The 17,825-nt window shown below is 42.0% G+C and overlaps 1 protein-coding gene across 2 annotated transcripts in view; it reads left to right on the plus strand.

Moving 5' to 3' along the window:
• NCAPG2 (non-SMC condensin II complex subunit G2) overlaps positions 1-17,825 on the plus strand; it is a 100,116-nt gene that overhangs the window by 15,848 nt on the left and 66,443 nt on the right. For both annotated transcript variants that reach the window (XM_068235849.1, XM_068235850.1), the window contains exons 4-11: positions 723-837; positions 1,043-1,200; positions 3,907-4,041; positions 6,000-6,094; positions 6,676-6,745; positions 8,140-8,226; positions 12,470-12,562; positions 13,676-13,801. In XM_068235849.1, coding sequence (XP_068091950.1) covers positions 723-837; positions 1,043-1,200; positions 3,907-4,041; positions 6,000-6,094; positions 6,676-6,745; positions 8,140-8,226; positions 12,470-12,562; positions 13,676-13,801 — 879 coding nt within the window. The remainder of the gene's footprint in view (positions 1-722; positions 838-1,042; positions 1,201-3,906; positions 4,042-5,999; positions 6,095-6,675; positions 6,746-8,139; positions 8,227-12,469; positions 12,563-13,675; positions 13,802-17,825) is intronic.

The following is a 17,825-nucleotide window of genomic DNA, read 5'->3' on the forward strand; positions in this document are numbered from 1 at the left end:
GATTAGCTTGAGAAAGGACGATGGCGGCAACAATGAGGCAAACAGGGCACAGCGGTAATAATACACAGTAATATCCCTGTCTGGGACTAAAAATTAACTTTTAATTAATTTCATATAAAAGCGATTGGTCGCTAACACCAACTTTAAAAAGACATGATGTCTGAACAAAGAAATGCTGGATAACACTATAATAAGTGAAAATAGCTGAGAGATATCCCATTAGAGAATCCTCAGTGTCTTCCTAGCAGATCAAGAGTACATAAAAACACTACCCCCACCAAAAACCCAGGGCACAGCGGTACACAGACACCAAAGCGCCTCCATTGAACCCATCCGCCGGACCTGCAAAGTATGATTGTGACGTCAGGGGTCTCCTGACACTTCCCACTGACCGATTTAGCGCATGCGCACTTCCTCGGGGTGTGGGCTTTTTAAAGGTAGAGTTTGATTTTTAAATACAACAGGCTTATTAGATTCCAAGGAAGAACTATTTAGCATTGGGGCTATAGATAAGTGTTTATCCTATCGGTTTATTTTCACTTAAGATTTTCTTTAAATGTTAAATATGTAGCTTTGAAGACTGAACTGTCCCGTTGAAAGATGCTGCTACGCTTTTTTTTCTTTCTGAGCACCCATACAGAGTCATGATGAACTATTGAACTTCTTATTCTATCAGCTTTATCTTTACTGCGGATTTTAGCTGCTGTCTTTGTGTTTCTCAGAAATGCACTATGGAGGTTATACACGGAGTGACCATTGTTGCCACAGTCTCTATATCTGCGATAGATGAAGATGTGAGCTATAAGGCTCTCCTGGATTGTGCTGCTCTTCTCAATAGTAAGATTACATTTTCTTTTGTAAGATCCTTTCCATGTTAGTCTTTTGCACGTTTCTCCTGAGTGGGATCAGCATAATAAAGCAGGCTGGCCACATATAGTCCCCTACTTACATTATCATTAGAAGTCTTGTGACTGACTTTATCATTATAATGAAAGTGGGAGGTCTTGTGGCTGACTTTATAATGTATAATATCATATTTCAGGTATTTTGGAGGCTTTACCCAGGTCGGAGTCTCAGGTGCGTCTGGCCATCCTGCGTTTGTGTGAGGCCTGGTGGAAGAAGAACTTGGAAAAGAAGGAACAATTTGGGAAAACAGCTTTTTCGTTACTTCTCGCTAAATCCCTTGATGCAAAACCTCTGGTATTATTATCACTATCAGTTTTTTGTTTTTTAAAGAGCCAGTGTACCATTGCAGGGATTTAGTTGATATACCGTATGTTATCAGTTTCTCTACCCTATTAAAGCCCCATGTACATAAATAATTCCCCACTCCCAAAAAACCAACACTTAAAATATGGGTCTTCTGAATTCTTAGGGCCCATTAACATAACTGCATACATTTGCGCAAATAGTTGGAGGGGGGGCCAACCCCCTCCCCGCCGCTGTGCCCGTTGCCCCCCATCCTAGCTGCTTCCCCCTCTAGCCAATACCTGGGGACACCTATGCTGAGGGGGGAGTAGCAGGCAGTAGGCAATTCGGATTTCCCTCCGTTTCTGTGTCTGTATAGAGGGAGATCAGTTTTTTCATTGCCTGCCACTACCCCTCCGTGTATCCGGGCTCTGTGCGGGGTCCGGACCGTCCGTCCGTCCAGTTTTTCAGCACGGATTCCCCGGGACTCTGTTTTTGATCCGGGCCAAGATACGGAGCCACGGATACGTTTTTAAAACAAATGTGAACCTACTCTAAATATAATTCTTTATCTCATGAGTTTATTTTTACCTTGAGTTTACTTTAACTTGCTAATGATCTTTTGTATCTAATAAAGATGCTGTTTTAATGGTTTAAAGTGAATCCGAGATAAACTTTTACTCATTGCATAATTGTGTTCCTTACATATAGTTTATAGGGCATTCCTCAAGCCAAATACTTTTTTGTTTTTGTTTCAATACTCTAATTCCCTATAAACTAAACAAGCCACGCCCACAGGTTTTCAGAGTGCCTTGGAATTTTCAGGCATAAGCAAGGGCTTATGGGAGCTCAGTCTGGGTAGGAGGAGGGGGAGGTGTTACTAGCCAGAGATTTCAGAGGGAAGAGGGGGAATTAGGTTTTTTTTTTCACAGGCTGAGGCTTGGAGATGCAGATCAGCTTGCCTGTATGAAATGTTTAAAAACAGAACATGGCCGCTGTCGTATCACAGGAAGAAATAATCATATTCTGTTGAAGCTGTTTGCAGCTAGATTTGCTGTGTAAACTAAATCTAAACTTTAGATAAGATATATAGACACGTTACTTGTTATAGTTTTTCATCTCAGATCCGCTTTAAAGTGAACCAGAGACGAAGCACCCTTGTGTATTTTACCATAGAAATCAGTGGGAACATTAGAGAAAACATTTACCCTGCTCTCTGTTCCATCCTCACTGCTAAAAGTGTCTGTTATCTAGCTGAGATAAGAATCCCGGACTGAGCATTGAGTTTGGCTTTGCTATAATGACTCAGCTATAATGATTCCTGAGCAAAGCCAGCAGGGGGCAGGCTTGGACTTGAAGACAGCAAAGAACACAGTCTCAGCTATAATTATTCTGTAGCAAAGCCAGACCGACTGCTTAGTCGGGATTCTTATCTTAGAGGTGATAACAGGCAAATTAAACAGAGAACAATGTAACAAAGAGCAGATTAGGTGTTTACTGTCATGTTCCCACTGATTTATAAGGTAAAATACATGAGGTTGCTTCATCTCTGGTTCTCTTTAAGCAGATGTCAAGTGAACTTTCCTTATTGTGCAGTGTAAGGACCTGGTCCACCTGGGCTTCAGGGGGCAGCCGCAGCTTGTTTAGCCGATGACAAATTATTTTCTGCAACCGAGCAGGAAAATCGTTTGGTTGTCACGGCGTGCCTTAACCCCTGTGTGACACATTCCTGTATGGTGCAGGTAGCATCGGGGGGGGGATGACTGGATCTACCGTGGCATTAACACAAACGGCAGGAAATGCCGATACCCTTGTTAGAATCAGCTGCTTCCATACATATGGATGGAAATGGTGGTTGGTCCCTTTAATTGTCGCTTTCGTCAGCTGCCAGAAACAACGTACTTACTGCCCCCAAGCATCCGGCTGAATCAGGTTAGTGGAAGCCGTAGAGGCAATCCTTTTTTCTTTTTTTTTTCTTCGTACAAAAAAACCCACAACCCACTGGAATTGGGTATTAACCGCTTCCGGCCGTTAGTAATTGGAATCTACGCTGTTTGGGACCCATCATCCCTGCCAGGACGAAGATTTCAATTACCCAGCTGCCTCTGCAGACCCCCACTCTGCTGTCGCAATGACAGCAGAGCTCTGTGAGCTGGTCAGGAGCTGATTTCATTGGCTACTAACCTTGTAATCGCTGTAAGCCGTTCACATCAACTCACAGTGATTGCAGGGTCAGAAGCCAGTGAAATTTGCTCCAGACTGCCTCACGGAGCTCTGCGAGTAGGCTTCAGTGGCCAGAGAGCGACGGGTCGGTGCGGCATGATGTCGGAGAGCCCCGGTTTTTGTACCAGTAGTCTTTGGTCCTTAAGGGGCCAGAACCTGCTGGTGCTCAAGTGGTTAAAGAGTACCTCCAGTGTAAACTAATGTGCAGCTAATCTTCCCCATATACTACCCTAATGTATGTCCGACGGATGAACGGTAATATAAATCAAAATGCCCCAATCCTAGGAGTAAAAATCCAATATGACTTCTCCCATTATAGAGGAGTCACAAAAGTCGGCTGTTTATTCTAGCTGTTTACAGGCCTCATCCATTGTTATGTTATAGACAGCTATTCCTTTAGCTGAGTCTTTATTTTGATGTTTACTTTTGCCTGTCACAGCATTAGTCCATGTTCATAAAGCAGTTCTGACAGCTTCCTATGCTTCCTTGCCACAGGTTAGTGATATCGGTCGCTTGTGGCACCTTCACCCGTGTCTGCTCAGCTTTGACTACGAGTCGGAAGACAGCAGCGAACTGAAAGAATTATTGCTTCAATGCTTCATGAGTCATCCTCACATTAAGAAAGAAGAGGTGAGATGAAAGGTCACTGTAACTTGTCTGATAGAGCACTGTAATATATCAGTTACTGGAAAGCTATACTTTACCCTACTAAGTCCTTAAACATCGCTTCATGTATTAGAAAACAGCAATCTTTCCCTTTAGCTTCAGATACCAGAAAGCAAGAATTAATAATGTGACACTCCAGCCAAAATATGTGTTTTTACCTCTTGAGCCCCAGAGGTTTACACCAGGCCATTTTTTTTTTTACAATTCGGCACATCGCAACTTTAACAGTTTATTGCTTGGTCGTACAACTTGGCACCCAAATTAATTTTACCTCCTTTTCTTCTTACAGATAGAGCATTTTTTTTTGGTGGTATTTGATTGCTGCTGCAATTTATTTTCTTTTATTAATAAAAAATACCAACATGTAAAAAAAAACAAAAAAAAACTCTTTTTTAATAACACCCCCCCCCCCCCCCCCCAAAAAAAACTCCTAAATTGGCCCTAGATTACGATAAATATACTACACTATACATACATAGACAAGATATGCCTTTGGCAGGGATTAGCTTATGAGCCCCTCCGAGGGACAGTTAAATGACAAGACTATAGTCAGTACAGCATTGCTTAAGATGTCAGGGCTATATAAATACTTATTTTGTTAATTGCTAAAACAAACAGCCTGCCAGCGCTAATCAAGGCTGGCAGGCTGAACGGCAGGACCCGCTGCATAGACTAATGGGAGCTCATGCGAGAGCTAGCTCCCGTCAAATCTCGTTCTTCGCGAGATGACGCATATATGCGTTGCAGAGGACCAAGAGACTCTCTCCTGCCACCATTCTGCTTTAGGCAGTCGGGAAGCGGTTAAAGCAAACCTGAGCTGAAAAATTAAAGTCAAAATAAGCATACTTACCTCATATTTCTCGCGTAGTCTGCTTATCGATCTCTTTCCCCTCTCCTGTGTCCTGTTTGTCCACTGTGATCCATTTAATTCTCCGACCTCCATTGTAAAAATGGTGATGACCTTGTAACAGCTTCCGGGTTAGAACTCTGTTAACCTGTAGTATTAGCCTTTTGAGCTATAGGGAAATAAGGCTAAGGCTTCTACTTCTAACTAGATCTAGTCGGAACTGGGAGGAATCATTGCTGGAAGGAAATAGTGATGCTGAGGTTAGTATCTAAAATTCATTTGCATCCTCGTTATGTATGTAAAATGTATTTGAAATCAAAATGTGTTTGTTTTAATAATTTTACTTTGGTTTAGGTTCCGTTCAATTATACATAGAATAAGTTAGGATTAAAAAATATAATCAGGTTTTTTTTTTTGTTTTTTTTTATACTGTGTTGCCCTGTTAGCCAGATTACCGACACCCCTATTTCTCATACTACAACAGACTGACAGGGGTGACTTGTAAGAGCATCATTGGCTGGTTGTGATCACATGATTCTCACTTCTGCTTCCTGCTGTATTCACCATGATTTTGTCCATAGAAGACAACAATACTAGTCTACGGTCACCAGTGCAATTGAAATGAGGGTCTCTCCAGCTGTGCACATTGAGAAGCACAATGTCTATAGTGGGGAGTGCTGGAATCTCAGGTTATTACCCTATTGCAGGGATTTCCTCACCTGTGCTTTTTTTTGTTTGTTTGTTTGTTTCTGTTTACCCACTGGAGAGATTTCCTCACTCCACGTGGAGATGTTGAGGACAGGAAGTGAAGAAAAAATCTGTCTTGTGGAGACGGACATCAATAAAAACATGAGAGGTTCTTCCTCAGTCTTTCCAACTGTAAGGAAAAAACATGTTCCTTTGCTTCATATCAACCCACCCCCTTTTTTGTTGTTGCTTTGTAACAGCCTTCTTATTTCTCTTAGCAGTGCTAAGGCTTGTGTAGTTGAGCTTTGCAATTTGTCATGACAAATGCATGAATATATACATTCCCAAGCTTGTATTTAACTAGTGATCTCCCTTCTTTTGTTAACAGGGTCGGCGCTTTCTAAGCTTTGCCTTCAGTTGGGATGTCAACTTCGTAAAGCTAATTCACAGAACAATCAAAAACCAGCTACTTAGTTTACCAAAGTAAGTCATATTAACATGGTATACTAATTATCCAAGCTAGACAGGCTCAATCTTTGTTTCTATAACTAGGGATAATTTAAGGAAAGGCAGCTAAAGTGTACCTCTTGTCTACAAAAAAAAAAGAGGTACACTAAGGCTTGGTTAAAACATAAATATGTACATTTCCAGTCCTGTCAGTTTTGCATCAGTTTTTTGTTCCTGACAGTATTGGAACAGTACACCTTTTTATTTGTGACCACACCCATAGAAAGCTAACTGGACTGGACCGGAAATGTACAGATTTATGTGTGAATCAAGCCATAGAAATCTCATACAATCCTGATGCCTACTGTCATAAACTGACAGGACTGGACACCACGTACTGCATGTGTGAACCCAGCCCAAAAATGCTAAGTTGTAACTACCTGGCACGTTGTCTGCATGAAGAATCTACTCTGGAGCCAGTATTAGCCGGGTTTTGGCATGTAAAAGAATGTTTCCTTTCTCCATTCGGTCTGCTCATTACCCAGTAGATGCCTATGTACCGATTTTCCTGTGTGTTTTGCTGACAGTATTTAAGCTATGATTGTCTTTAATTCCAGGTCAATGATGCGCCAAATTGCTGATATTTATTTCAGAGCATGGAAGAATGCATCTGGAGACATTCTCACGGTATTGTAACAGCAGCCTCATGTATCAATATACAGGGTCACAAAACCTGGAGTTTTATTGCCACACTTTTAGGCAGACACAGGTACCCGAGGGGCGTACGTAGCCTGGCCGGCCGCACTGGGTGGTGCCGCTAGTAGTAAAATATCAGAAATGCAGTTAACCAATATTTTACTATGCAGTACCTGGCACCCAATGTCACATGAAACCACCACTGAGGGACAGACACAGACACACACACACACCTCCACAGAGGATGCCTAAACCTCCCCCACCGCCTTACGCATACAAAATAAGTGGTTCTCTCTTACTGCGCCTTCGCAAGACTCCTTAGATGGCGTGTATGCATACCAGGACATGCATTCCAAAGGCCGCGCAAGCGCAGTGGACCGCCCGAAACTTAGCTGCGGCAGACAAACGGAGGATCAGTTCTTCATGCCGCAGGCACAGGACGGGGGGCTGGTCGAAGCCCCAGGTAAGTGAAACCCTTTTATTTTTTTTTACAGTTAAGGTTCCCTTTAACACTCAGGCCCCCCCGTTCCCCCACCTAATGCCAAACTGTAACCTTCAGCCCTCTCCCTACCCACCTAATGCCGAACTGCAATCCCCCTGTAAGTGCCTATAACTAACCTTAGCACCCAAATGACCAATAGCTGTAGCCGATTGACTACAACCATTAATTACTATGTAGTAGCCACATTGGGCACCCAAATCCACCGTTTGGACACCTGATTACAGATAATCAACAGTCATCTATTAGATGCCTGCCTATCCCGGTGGCCAGTTGACCTGATTTGATTTCAGAGTGACCTATCCTACGAAGCTTCATTTATGTTAGTGACATGGGTACAATGTTGATCAAGGGCACATGCCCCCAAAAGTTACCAGAGTGCCTTGAGTCCTCCTCCTGCCATGCTCACCTACCAGGTTTAACCCAGTCCCACTCAGTCTCCTCCCAGTCTAATCACATGGATACCACATATAGGTGCTTGCATAGTAGGGTTTGGTTCCTCCACACAACTGCTCTGCCCACCTGCTTTGAGTTGTCAAACTTCTACTGCCTGTTATATCGTAGTAGCAGAATTTACATCTTATTGCTGACATCTACAGTACTTTCAGTGAATAACTAAGGACTAATTTACACTGTGGTTGTTGCAGTACTGTGCATTACATTTTAATGCAACCAAAAGCAGATGGTGCAGAACAAACCCACAGAAGACCCATTGTTTGCATAGGACTGCATTGTAGCACACATCACCCTAGTGTATGCATTTTTTAGCATACAGCAGATGCATTACTATTCACTTTAAAAGACAACAGTAAAATAATAAATGCATTTCTATCTGTTAATACAAATCTGTAAATAACCTTGGATGATCTTTGTTTTACACTCAAAGGCCATTGAGTACACGTGTATGCAAGACTTCATGCATCATGGCGTTCACTTGCCAAGAAATTCTCCAGTGCAACCCAGAGTGAGAGAGGTATGCTGTGCTTCTTTGAAATTTGAGGCTCTTTAATAAAGTTTGTTGAATTCAGTTCACAGAATTAGCCATGTTATTATTTTTTTTAATTTTAACATTTAGGGCCCTTTTCTACTAGCTGCAAACCCACAGCGTTTTTGTTGCGTTTGCAGTTTGAAAAACCCATCCTCTTTCGAAGCACAATGATTTTGTGGCTATTCTCATTCAAGTGGATTCGCCGCTAGTGGAAAATAGCGGAAAAGTGCCCTTAATGTATTCAATGGAAAAGTTTTTTTCTTTCTTTTCTCCTTTTCTGTGTTTTTTTTTTTTTTTTTTTTTTTTATACAATAAACCCTATATCTTTCTCTCTTGTATTTATGAACTATTGGTTTTGTGTTTTCTGTATGTACCACATGTGGTCAGTAGGTGGTAGCCAAGAGAAGAATTTTAGCACAATGAAAATGCCTTCTTGTGTCAGTGGTGTCTTTCAATGCCCTCTCTGTCAATCGTATTCACTTGCTGCGGAGAGTGCCTACTGGAATGCAGATGAGGGTGGTCTTTCAGACTATAAAACTTAGCATGTTTTTCAAACTAAATAAAGTGACTGCATTCTGAATTAAATATATCTGAAAAACAGTATTTTAACTCCAATCTTTGGGTGGTAAAAAAAACGTGCCCTACATAACTGCTCCATACACCGCATTGGTCTCGATTCATAAAGGGCTGTGCAATAACAATATCAGTTTGCTAAAATACCGCTTTCGGCAATGAGGACCAATGAGGAGATGGGCTAGTCCAAAACCTGTCGGTTCTGTCAGATTTCTTCTACTTACTGTAAGTGACAGTGACATAGTCATTTAAGGCTCTTATCTGTATACGTTTACATATATTTAAAATTTTAAGATTTTCGTGACAGTGGTCCTTTAAACTGAAAAATAACTTGTTTACCATTAACATAGGTTATACTTAAAGTGTACCTGAGTCTATTTAAAATAAAAGTTTTATATATACCTGGGGCTTCCTCCAGCCCAATCCGCACGGATTGCTGCCATGCCGCTGTCCTCAGCCCTCTCTACTGCTGGTACCGGGTCCCGTAACTTTGGCCAGTCGCAGCCAGTCTGTGCAAGAGAAGTGCGCTTTCTGCGGCTGCTGGAGAAATACATAGAGGGCGCACTTCTCTTGCGCAGACTGGCCTCAACTCGCCAAAGTTATGGGACCCGGTACCATCAATACAGGAGGCTGAGGACGGCGACGTGGGAGCGAACTGTGCGCATGAGGCTGGAGGAGACCCCAGTTATGTTTAAAACTTTTATTTTATATAGTCTCTGGTTTCCTTTAATTTGCTGTTTAAATAGTAAAAAAACAGATTGTATATATTTTAAATCGCTGAATAAAAACTAGCATAGTTGCCTGTTACCTGTATTACCGGGAATACAAAGTAGCTGTTTATGGTTTAAGTAATATAATTGTGCTTCTTTTTGTGGCACTTAGAGCATTTCGCTGCTACGGTGCTCATTCTATTTCTGTCAGCTTGAGTAATGTTGTGTAATTGAATTTGTCACTCAGGTCTGAGATTTATGAAAGATTATTAGCTCAGTCCTTGATGATAAATGGAAATGACATTTTCTAGCGAATCGCGTGTTGTTTTGGATAATTACTTTGGCTAAGTAAATAATACGAGATAGCAGTAATTTGTTTTTACTTTGGAGAGCAAAAAAAAACCTGTGAATTTTGTGTATGAAACTTGCTCCATTCCCACCATCTTTGCATTGTATTGGGAGAGGGTTGAAGTTGGGTCTGGTTGGATGAACTACCATAGCAGGAGAACACCCCACTAGGTGATATGAATAGATTTGACTTCATGAAATTAACACTGGTGTGCATGCTGTAAAGGTAGCCATGCATCTAGCCATTTTGGCCAAAGACTGATCTCTCTCTGATTGGAGCAATCTGTTCGCCGCCATAAAATGCAGGCCGAATACCAATCGATTTCAGCAGGAATCGGCCTTGTGACGCCAGCCGCTACCCTCCTTAAAGTAATATGAAACTCAGCATTTCCTCTTTGCTCTAAAAGATTATTTACAGCATAAAATCTACTACCACAAAAAATTGTAGCAGAACAGCATTCAAACAGTTAAACACAGCACTTTGATCTTCACTGGGAAGCTTCTGGTCACATCCAAAGAGGTGATAACATCTTTTGTTTACACTTAGTAAACATTAGCAAACTGCTGAAACTAAGCTCTCTCTGCTTCTAGTATATGTGCAGCTGAGAAGTGATCACTATATAGATTTTAATATATAAATACAGCAGTTTTGCAATGGCAGCTTCCAGAGCAGATAAAGTGTAGTTTGGGAATTTGTAATTTTTAGACCGACAATATTACTTGTGCACAAAAGCAAATATATATATATATATGGGTAATAAAACAAAGGAAAACACAAATTTATTGAATGTTATGTCCGTTTGATCCCACTTTAATTGTTTGTTTGCTCAAAGTATTTGCTTGTCATTGTTTAGGCACATTTGCAAAGCGTGCACAGGTGTCCCTTAGTGTCTGCAGACACAGCATTAGCAATAACCATGCCCGATTCGTATCGCTATGTGTTGCAATACATGGTGGCAGCATCCTCCCCCTCCTCTCTCCATAGAGCAGATCATGTTACTCAGCAGATAGATCACAGGTGTCAAACTCAAGACCCTCCTCACCATTTTATGCAGCCCCAGAATGCTTCAAATGTGCATCATTGTAAGCAGTAAAGTAATGACCGCACACTGCCTTACCATCCAAAGAAGCCACCAGTGACAGTATTTCTGGTTGGAATATTGTCAGTTTGAGTCTGAGTGCAGCAACAATCCACAACAGCCCCCAGAAAAAATGTGAGTAGGTCCCCCTATTTGATCAAACCCCTGTGTGGCTGGTAAAAACAACCATACCCTCTCCCCATATTGCAGAGTAGTGCTGTGGTACCATGTAAAATGTCCTCATCCAATCCTCTTCTGCTCTTTCTGGCAGCAGCATGCTCTAGTCTATCCTGATCACGTGACATGGTTTCGGAGCCAGAGGTACACTGTGCAGAAAATGTAAAGCAGCAGTGGAGCAGATAATTGTGAAACTTCTCCACTGCGCTACTCTGCAGAAGGGGGAGTGACCCCCCCCCCCCCCCGCCTTTATAGTAAATCCATGTAGTCTAATAAATTTTGAATCTTAATTAACCGTTTGGTCCCCAGAGTACAATAGGATAAATGTGCACATGGTAACCTCAAGAAAATGTTCTTCAGGATGAGAACTGACAGGAAGACAATAACCCTCTCCTTAATGTCTGGTACACACCATGCAACTTCCCGTCAGACAGGTCGAAGCGATTATTTCCGACAAGTCTGATCTGATTTTTTTTGTTTTTTATCGTATTTCTGATCGATCAGAAAAACGATCGGAAATAATCAATTCGACCCATCTGACGGGAAATTGCATGGTGTGTCCCAGACAGAGAAGGGAGGAGGATTGTAGGGCAGAGTTAAGTTTTTTGGGGGCATTTGTTTTGTAGAGTATCCAAAGGTCCATACCAGTCACAAATATTAATCAGTAAAAGAACCACTATTGTGAAAAAATTGTAAAAACATGTAAACACATACAAATAAGAAGTACGGTTTGTTTCTTCCAGAGTAAAATGAGCCATAAATTACTTTTCTCCTAAGTTGCTTTCACTTACAGTAGGTAGCAGAAATCTAACAGAACAGACAGGTTTGGAACTAGTCAATCGATTCATGGGGTATTCTCAGTAAGGCTTTTTATTCTTTATAAAGACATTCCCTGAAAATGATTTATATGAATATGCTGGGCAGAAGCAAACCTATTCAATTAGTCTTTCTGAATTCTGTTATTTTAATCAGAAAGCTTGTTTAAAGTTGTATGAAAATCAGCATTTCCTCTTTGCTCTAAATTAAATATTATTTACAGCATTTTTTTTTTTTTTTTTTTTTTTGAAGCAGTACAGCATTCAGACAGTTAAACACAGCATTTTGTTCTTCAATAGTAAGCTTGCTGTCACATTCAAAGTCACATTTATTTACATTACTTTGTCAAATACATTTAGTATACATAAGCAAACTGCTGAAACTGAGCTGAGAAGCAGAAAGAGCTGGGAAGTGATCACTAGATAGAGTTTAATATATAAATACAGCAGTTAAGCAAGAAAATGAATAAATTGAATGTTATGTCAGAGTTTTATCTTTCTTTAATATTATTCTGCATTTTTTCAGATCTTGAGCTATTTTCACCAGCAGCAGCTGCGGCAGGGGGTGGAGGAGATGATGTTCAGGCTCTACAAACCCGTCATTTGGAGAGGCTTAAAGGTGATCACATTGACTTTTGTTTGTACAATAGAAATAGTAACCAGCGAATTTATGTCCCGTCCTCACTTGCATGTATCGGAAAACACAAGTGCCGTCGCAATGTATAGTGATCGCATTGCATTTCTGTTCGATTCTTCCCGATGTGGTTGTGACTTCCATTTATTATAATCAATGGAAATCGCAATGCATTTGTGGCTTTTTATTGGTAACCATGACGCATGGATGGGGACATCAGACAGTGCAGTCTATGCACCTGTAATGTCCCAACAGATCACATCGCTTTACCAAAATCGCATCTGGGAAAGTGAATGTGGGGGAGGGGCACAGAGGAAAAAAAACCTGTTGCATTTGTCGTTTCCTAATCAATAGCCATATTTAACCACTTGAGGACCGTAGGCTTACATCCCCCTAGTGAACGGGCTATTTTTTTTTTTTTTTTTTGCAATTTAGGCCACTGCAGCTTTAAGGCCTCACTGCAGGGCCGTACAACTCAGCACACACGTGATTCTCCCCCCGATGGAGCTCATCGGCACGTGCGATCTCCTGCAAAACCCCGTCCCAGGACTTGACGCCAATTTGTTAGGCAGTCCTGGGGCTGCCGCCATGTTCACGCCCATTGGCGTTACATGGTCGTATAGTAAATAATGTATGATGTAGAGAGAAAAAAAAAAAACCTTGATCCCTGCACCCACCATCAGCCTCATCTACTGCACCGGTATGTGTGACATCCCTTCATATGAGAATTTTTATTGCTTTTGTTGATGACACACAAATAAATTAGCTTGTATAGCACTGCCGACCGAAACATTTTTCTCTCTACATCATACTACAATCCTGTCACGGTCAGAGCACACCACGCCAGCCAACCGGGAGCACCTGCCAGTGTCCAGACGGATGTTCCCGAGCTTCAACCACCGCAGTGCCAATGCAACCCAATTTTCCTTCTTATTTGTCATTCCTTATTTGTCACTTTACTGTACTTCATTTATTTCTTTTTAATTTTTCTCAACTTCAGTGGGTATTAGAAGTGAAAATGTCTTCATTTAGTAAATGAGGGGCTCTGTTTTAGACGTTGCGTAATCTATTTCTGCTGATTTGTGCTCCCCTGAACAGGCTGTTAATTGGGAGGTTCGGTCCAATGCCGCACTGCTGTTTGTAGAAGTCTTTCCGCTGAGGGATCCAGATATGAACCATGAAGACATGGACAGTGAAATCCAAAAGCAGTTTGGAGAACTTTTTGTAAGTGAAGTATATCCCACTTGTGTCCATTTTTGAAAATGCAAGTGTGATGCACAATTGGTTCCACATACAAAACCTTAAAGCGAACCAAGCACCAATTTTAGCACCAGGCCATCTAAATAGCACATTAAATATGCATACCAACAATGTGGCTCATTATTACAATAAAAATAAAACTTCACTTTTACCTCTTCTTTTTACATTTCGATGTTTAGCAGAGGGTTTTATTACCAGGAGTCACAGATGCTATCTTCACAACTTTCTCTAGATAAATAATGGGCAGCTAGAAGATGAGGAATGAACTTGGGAGCTCCTATAACTATTAGAAACCAGGAAAAAAGTGGTGCTGGGTTCCCTTTAAGCATTCCTAGCAATACAGTGCGTTTTTATAAATGCACTGCTGCATGCATTTGTATGCGCTAAACTCTAAACTAAATTTTAACTTGCATTCACATATTTCATTTTTACACAAAGAAAATCTTGCATGCACATATTCTAAGGCCAAAAGTCCTAGCTGAGAAAAACACAGGCTTTCCAAAATATATGTAGGGATGGTTTAGGTAACTTGATTATCTAATGTAAAATGCCTAGTCAGAAACCCAGGCACTGGCCACTTCCTGTACCACTGACTGCCTTTGCTGTAGGCTGCAATCTTTAGAGGCTGATTCAGTCTGTGCTGGCCTCCTTGTATTCTGAACATATGGGATGATGCAGTCTGGGCATAAGAAGTAGCCACACCCACAGGGCTGGACATCTGACTGGATATGTGATTAACCTCCCTGGCATTTGATTCCGTGCGGCGCACGGCCGGCGGGAGTTTTTTTTTTACCTAATTTTTTTTTCCATGTAGCTAGCCTATCGCTAGCTACATGATTCCCCCTACCTACTCTCTCCCTCCCACCCTTCCAATCCCCGCCGGCGTGAATACCTATCAGGAAATCCCATTCTGAACGGGACTTCCTGCAGGGCTTCCCCGTCGCCATGGCGACGAACAAAATGACGTCAACAACGTCATGATGTCACAGGGAGTCCCGATCCACCCCATAGCGCAGCCTGGCCAGGTTGCGCAAGGGGTCTGTGGGGGGGGCCTCTTTAGCGGCGGATCAGCGGCGAGTGGCGGCGGTCGGGTAAGACACGCAGCTAGCAAAGTGCTAGCTGCGTGTATAAAAAAAAAAAAAAAAAAAAAACTATGCAAATCGGCCCACCAGGGCCTGAGCAATCCACCATGGCGTTACTGGACTAGCTGAGCTCGTCTGTAACGCCCAGGTGGTTAAAACTTCGCCATAATTTTTTTTCTGAAGAAAGCTTTTTACATAAAAAAAGGTAACACTTAAAAACTTTTTTTTGAGGATCCTGTTTTATTAAAGAGCAGCTAAACTAAGAGGAATATGAGGGCTGACATACAGTATTTATTTCCTTTTAAACAATCTAGATTTCCTGACTGTCCTGATGAGCCTCTGTCTCTAATTCTCTTAGCCACAGACCCTAAACAAGCATGCAGTTCATGTGTTTCTGACTAAAATCTGACTGGACTATCGGTGTGCGATTCAGACACTTCTGCAGCCAAAGAAATCAGCAGGACTGCCAGGCAACTAGTATTTTTTAAAAGGAAATCAATATGGTCCCCATATCCCTTTCAGTTCAGATGTACTGCACTCTGATTTATTATACTATTAGATGGTCATCTTAAAGTGGAATGAAACCCAGCATTTCTCCTCTGCTCTAATAGATTTACAGCATATTATATACAACTAGCATATTTTTTTTTTTTACTAGAACAGCATTCAAAGGGTTACACACAGCAATTAGAAGTTCCCTGCCAGCAAAGCTGGATGCATCCTAACTTAAGATAATATTATCTTGTATTTAATTGTTTCAAGTGAGTAAACAAGCATTTCTCTGACACTGCAGGCTCTCCTGAAAACAGACAGTCAGAAAGCATTTCTGCTTGTTAGAAGATGAATAAAGCAGTTATAATTAAAATGCAAAGTCAGCTCTCAGAGCAAAAGAAGTGTACTTTGGGAACATATAATTTCTAAATGAATAATACTTATGCACAAAAGCAAATATGATAACCATATGGCATATAAAAAGTAGGAAAACATGTTTTTATTGAATATTATGTCAGGGTTTTATACCGCTTTAAATCTTAAAAAGACTCCGATCAGCTAAAGCCCCGATACTTACCTGGGGCTTCCTCCCGCCCCATAAACACATCTAAGTCCCACGCCGTCCTCCCGCGGTCAGCCGTTCAGCCGCGGTGAGCCCCGGTAACAGGCTCAGTGACGTCAGTCCGGGCCTACTGCGCATCCGTGGGAGGTCTGCGTGTGCACATAGAGATGAGCGTAATGACGTAATTACGATTTCGCGAAATTTCTCGTAATTACGATTATGGCCGTAAGTACATAATCGTAATGAACAAGGATTTCACGAAATTTCGCGTAAGCGTAATTTTCGCATTACAGTGGGTATTACGAAATTAATGCGTATGGCCATGCTCCCAAGCGGAAAAGTTGACGCATGGATCAATGTTAGGTAGCCACCGACTTTAAGGGTTAATAGCAAAGCCCCCTTAAATGCTAAGAGCCTCAAATTTGGAGAGTATATTAAGGAGATCAGAAGGAATAAGAGGGAAATTTTTTTTTTCAAAAAGGCCTTATAGTTTTTCAGAAAATCGATGTAAAAGTTTCAAAGGAAAAATGTATTCATTTAAAAACCCGCCGACTTTAACGGTTAATAGCAAAGCCTGCTTAAAGTTTAGGAACACCAAATTCACAGGGTATATTAAGGGGATCAGTGGGAATAAGAGGAATTTTTTTTTTTCAAAAAAACCTTATAGTTTTTGAGAAAATCGATTTTTAGGTTTCAAGGGGGAAAATGTCTTTCAAATGCGGAAAATGTCAGTTTTTTTTTTGCACAGGTAACAATAGTGTATTATTTTCATAGATTTCCCCAAGTGGGAAGAGTTTTACTTACTTCGTTCTGAGTGTGGGAAATATAAAAAAAAAAAACGACGTGGGGTCCCCCCTCCCAGACCTCTTTAACCCCTTGTCCCATATGCAGGCTGGGATAGCCAGAATGCGGAGCACCGGCCGCATGGGGCTCCGCACCCTGACTATACCAGCCCGCATGGTCCATGGATTGGGGGGTCTCGGAAGGGGAGGGGCAGCCAAGCTTTCCCCTCCCCCTCCGAGCCCTTGTCCAATCTAAGGACAAGGGGCTCTTCTCCACCTCCGGTGGAGGTGGAGGCCGCGATTTCCTGGGGGGGGGGGGGGGGGTTCATGGTGGCATCTGGGAGTCCCCTTTAAAAAGGGGTCTCCCAGATGCCCACCCCCCCTCCCAGGAGAAATGAGTATAGAGGTACTTGTACCCCTTACCCATTTCCTTTAAGAGTTAAAAGTAAATAAACACACAAACACTTAGAAAACGTATTTTAATTGAACAAAAAACATAACCAAGAAAAAAGTCCTTTAATATTCTTAATTAACCATTAATACTTACCTGTCCCTTTAAATAAATGATCCCTCGCAATATCCTCGGAAATTGGCTAATCAGTTACAATGTAACAAAGTTATTACAATGTAACAACTTTGTTACATTGTAACTACGCCGCACCCGACGTCACTCGCCGCTCAGCCGCCGCATACACTTACCCGTCCGTGCAGGACGCTAAGTCCCCGCCGGCTCCCGCCGTCCACCCCGCCCAAATCTGTCACCTGTGGGAGAGGCGGGGAGGGCAGCGGGAGCCGGCGGAACTTAGCGTCCTGCACGGACCCGACAGAGCTCTGAGCTATATAGCTCAGAGCTCTCTAAGCATCTTTGTATTTGGGCTCCAAGGAGCCCCATTGGTCCTTAGCAGACCAATGGGGTTCCTTCAAATCAGAAGGAACCCCATTGGTCTGCTAAGGACCAATGGGGCTCCTTGGAGCCCAAATACAAAGATGCTTAGAGAGCTCTGAGCTATATAGCTCAGAGCTCTGTCGGGTCCGTGCAGGACGCTAAGTTCCGCCGGCTCCCGCTGCCC

This window comes from Hyperolius riggenbachi, chromosome 5 (genome assembly GCF_040937935.1).
Source record: "Hyperolius riggenbachi isolate aHypRig1 chromosome 5, aHypRig1.pri, whole genome shotgun sequence".
Taxonomy (NCBI): Eukaryota; Metazoa; Chordata; class Amphibia; order Anura; family Hyperoliidae; genus Hyperolius; species Hyperolius riggenbachi.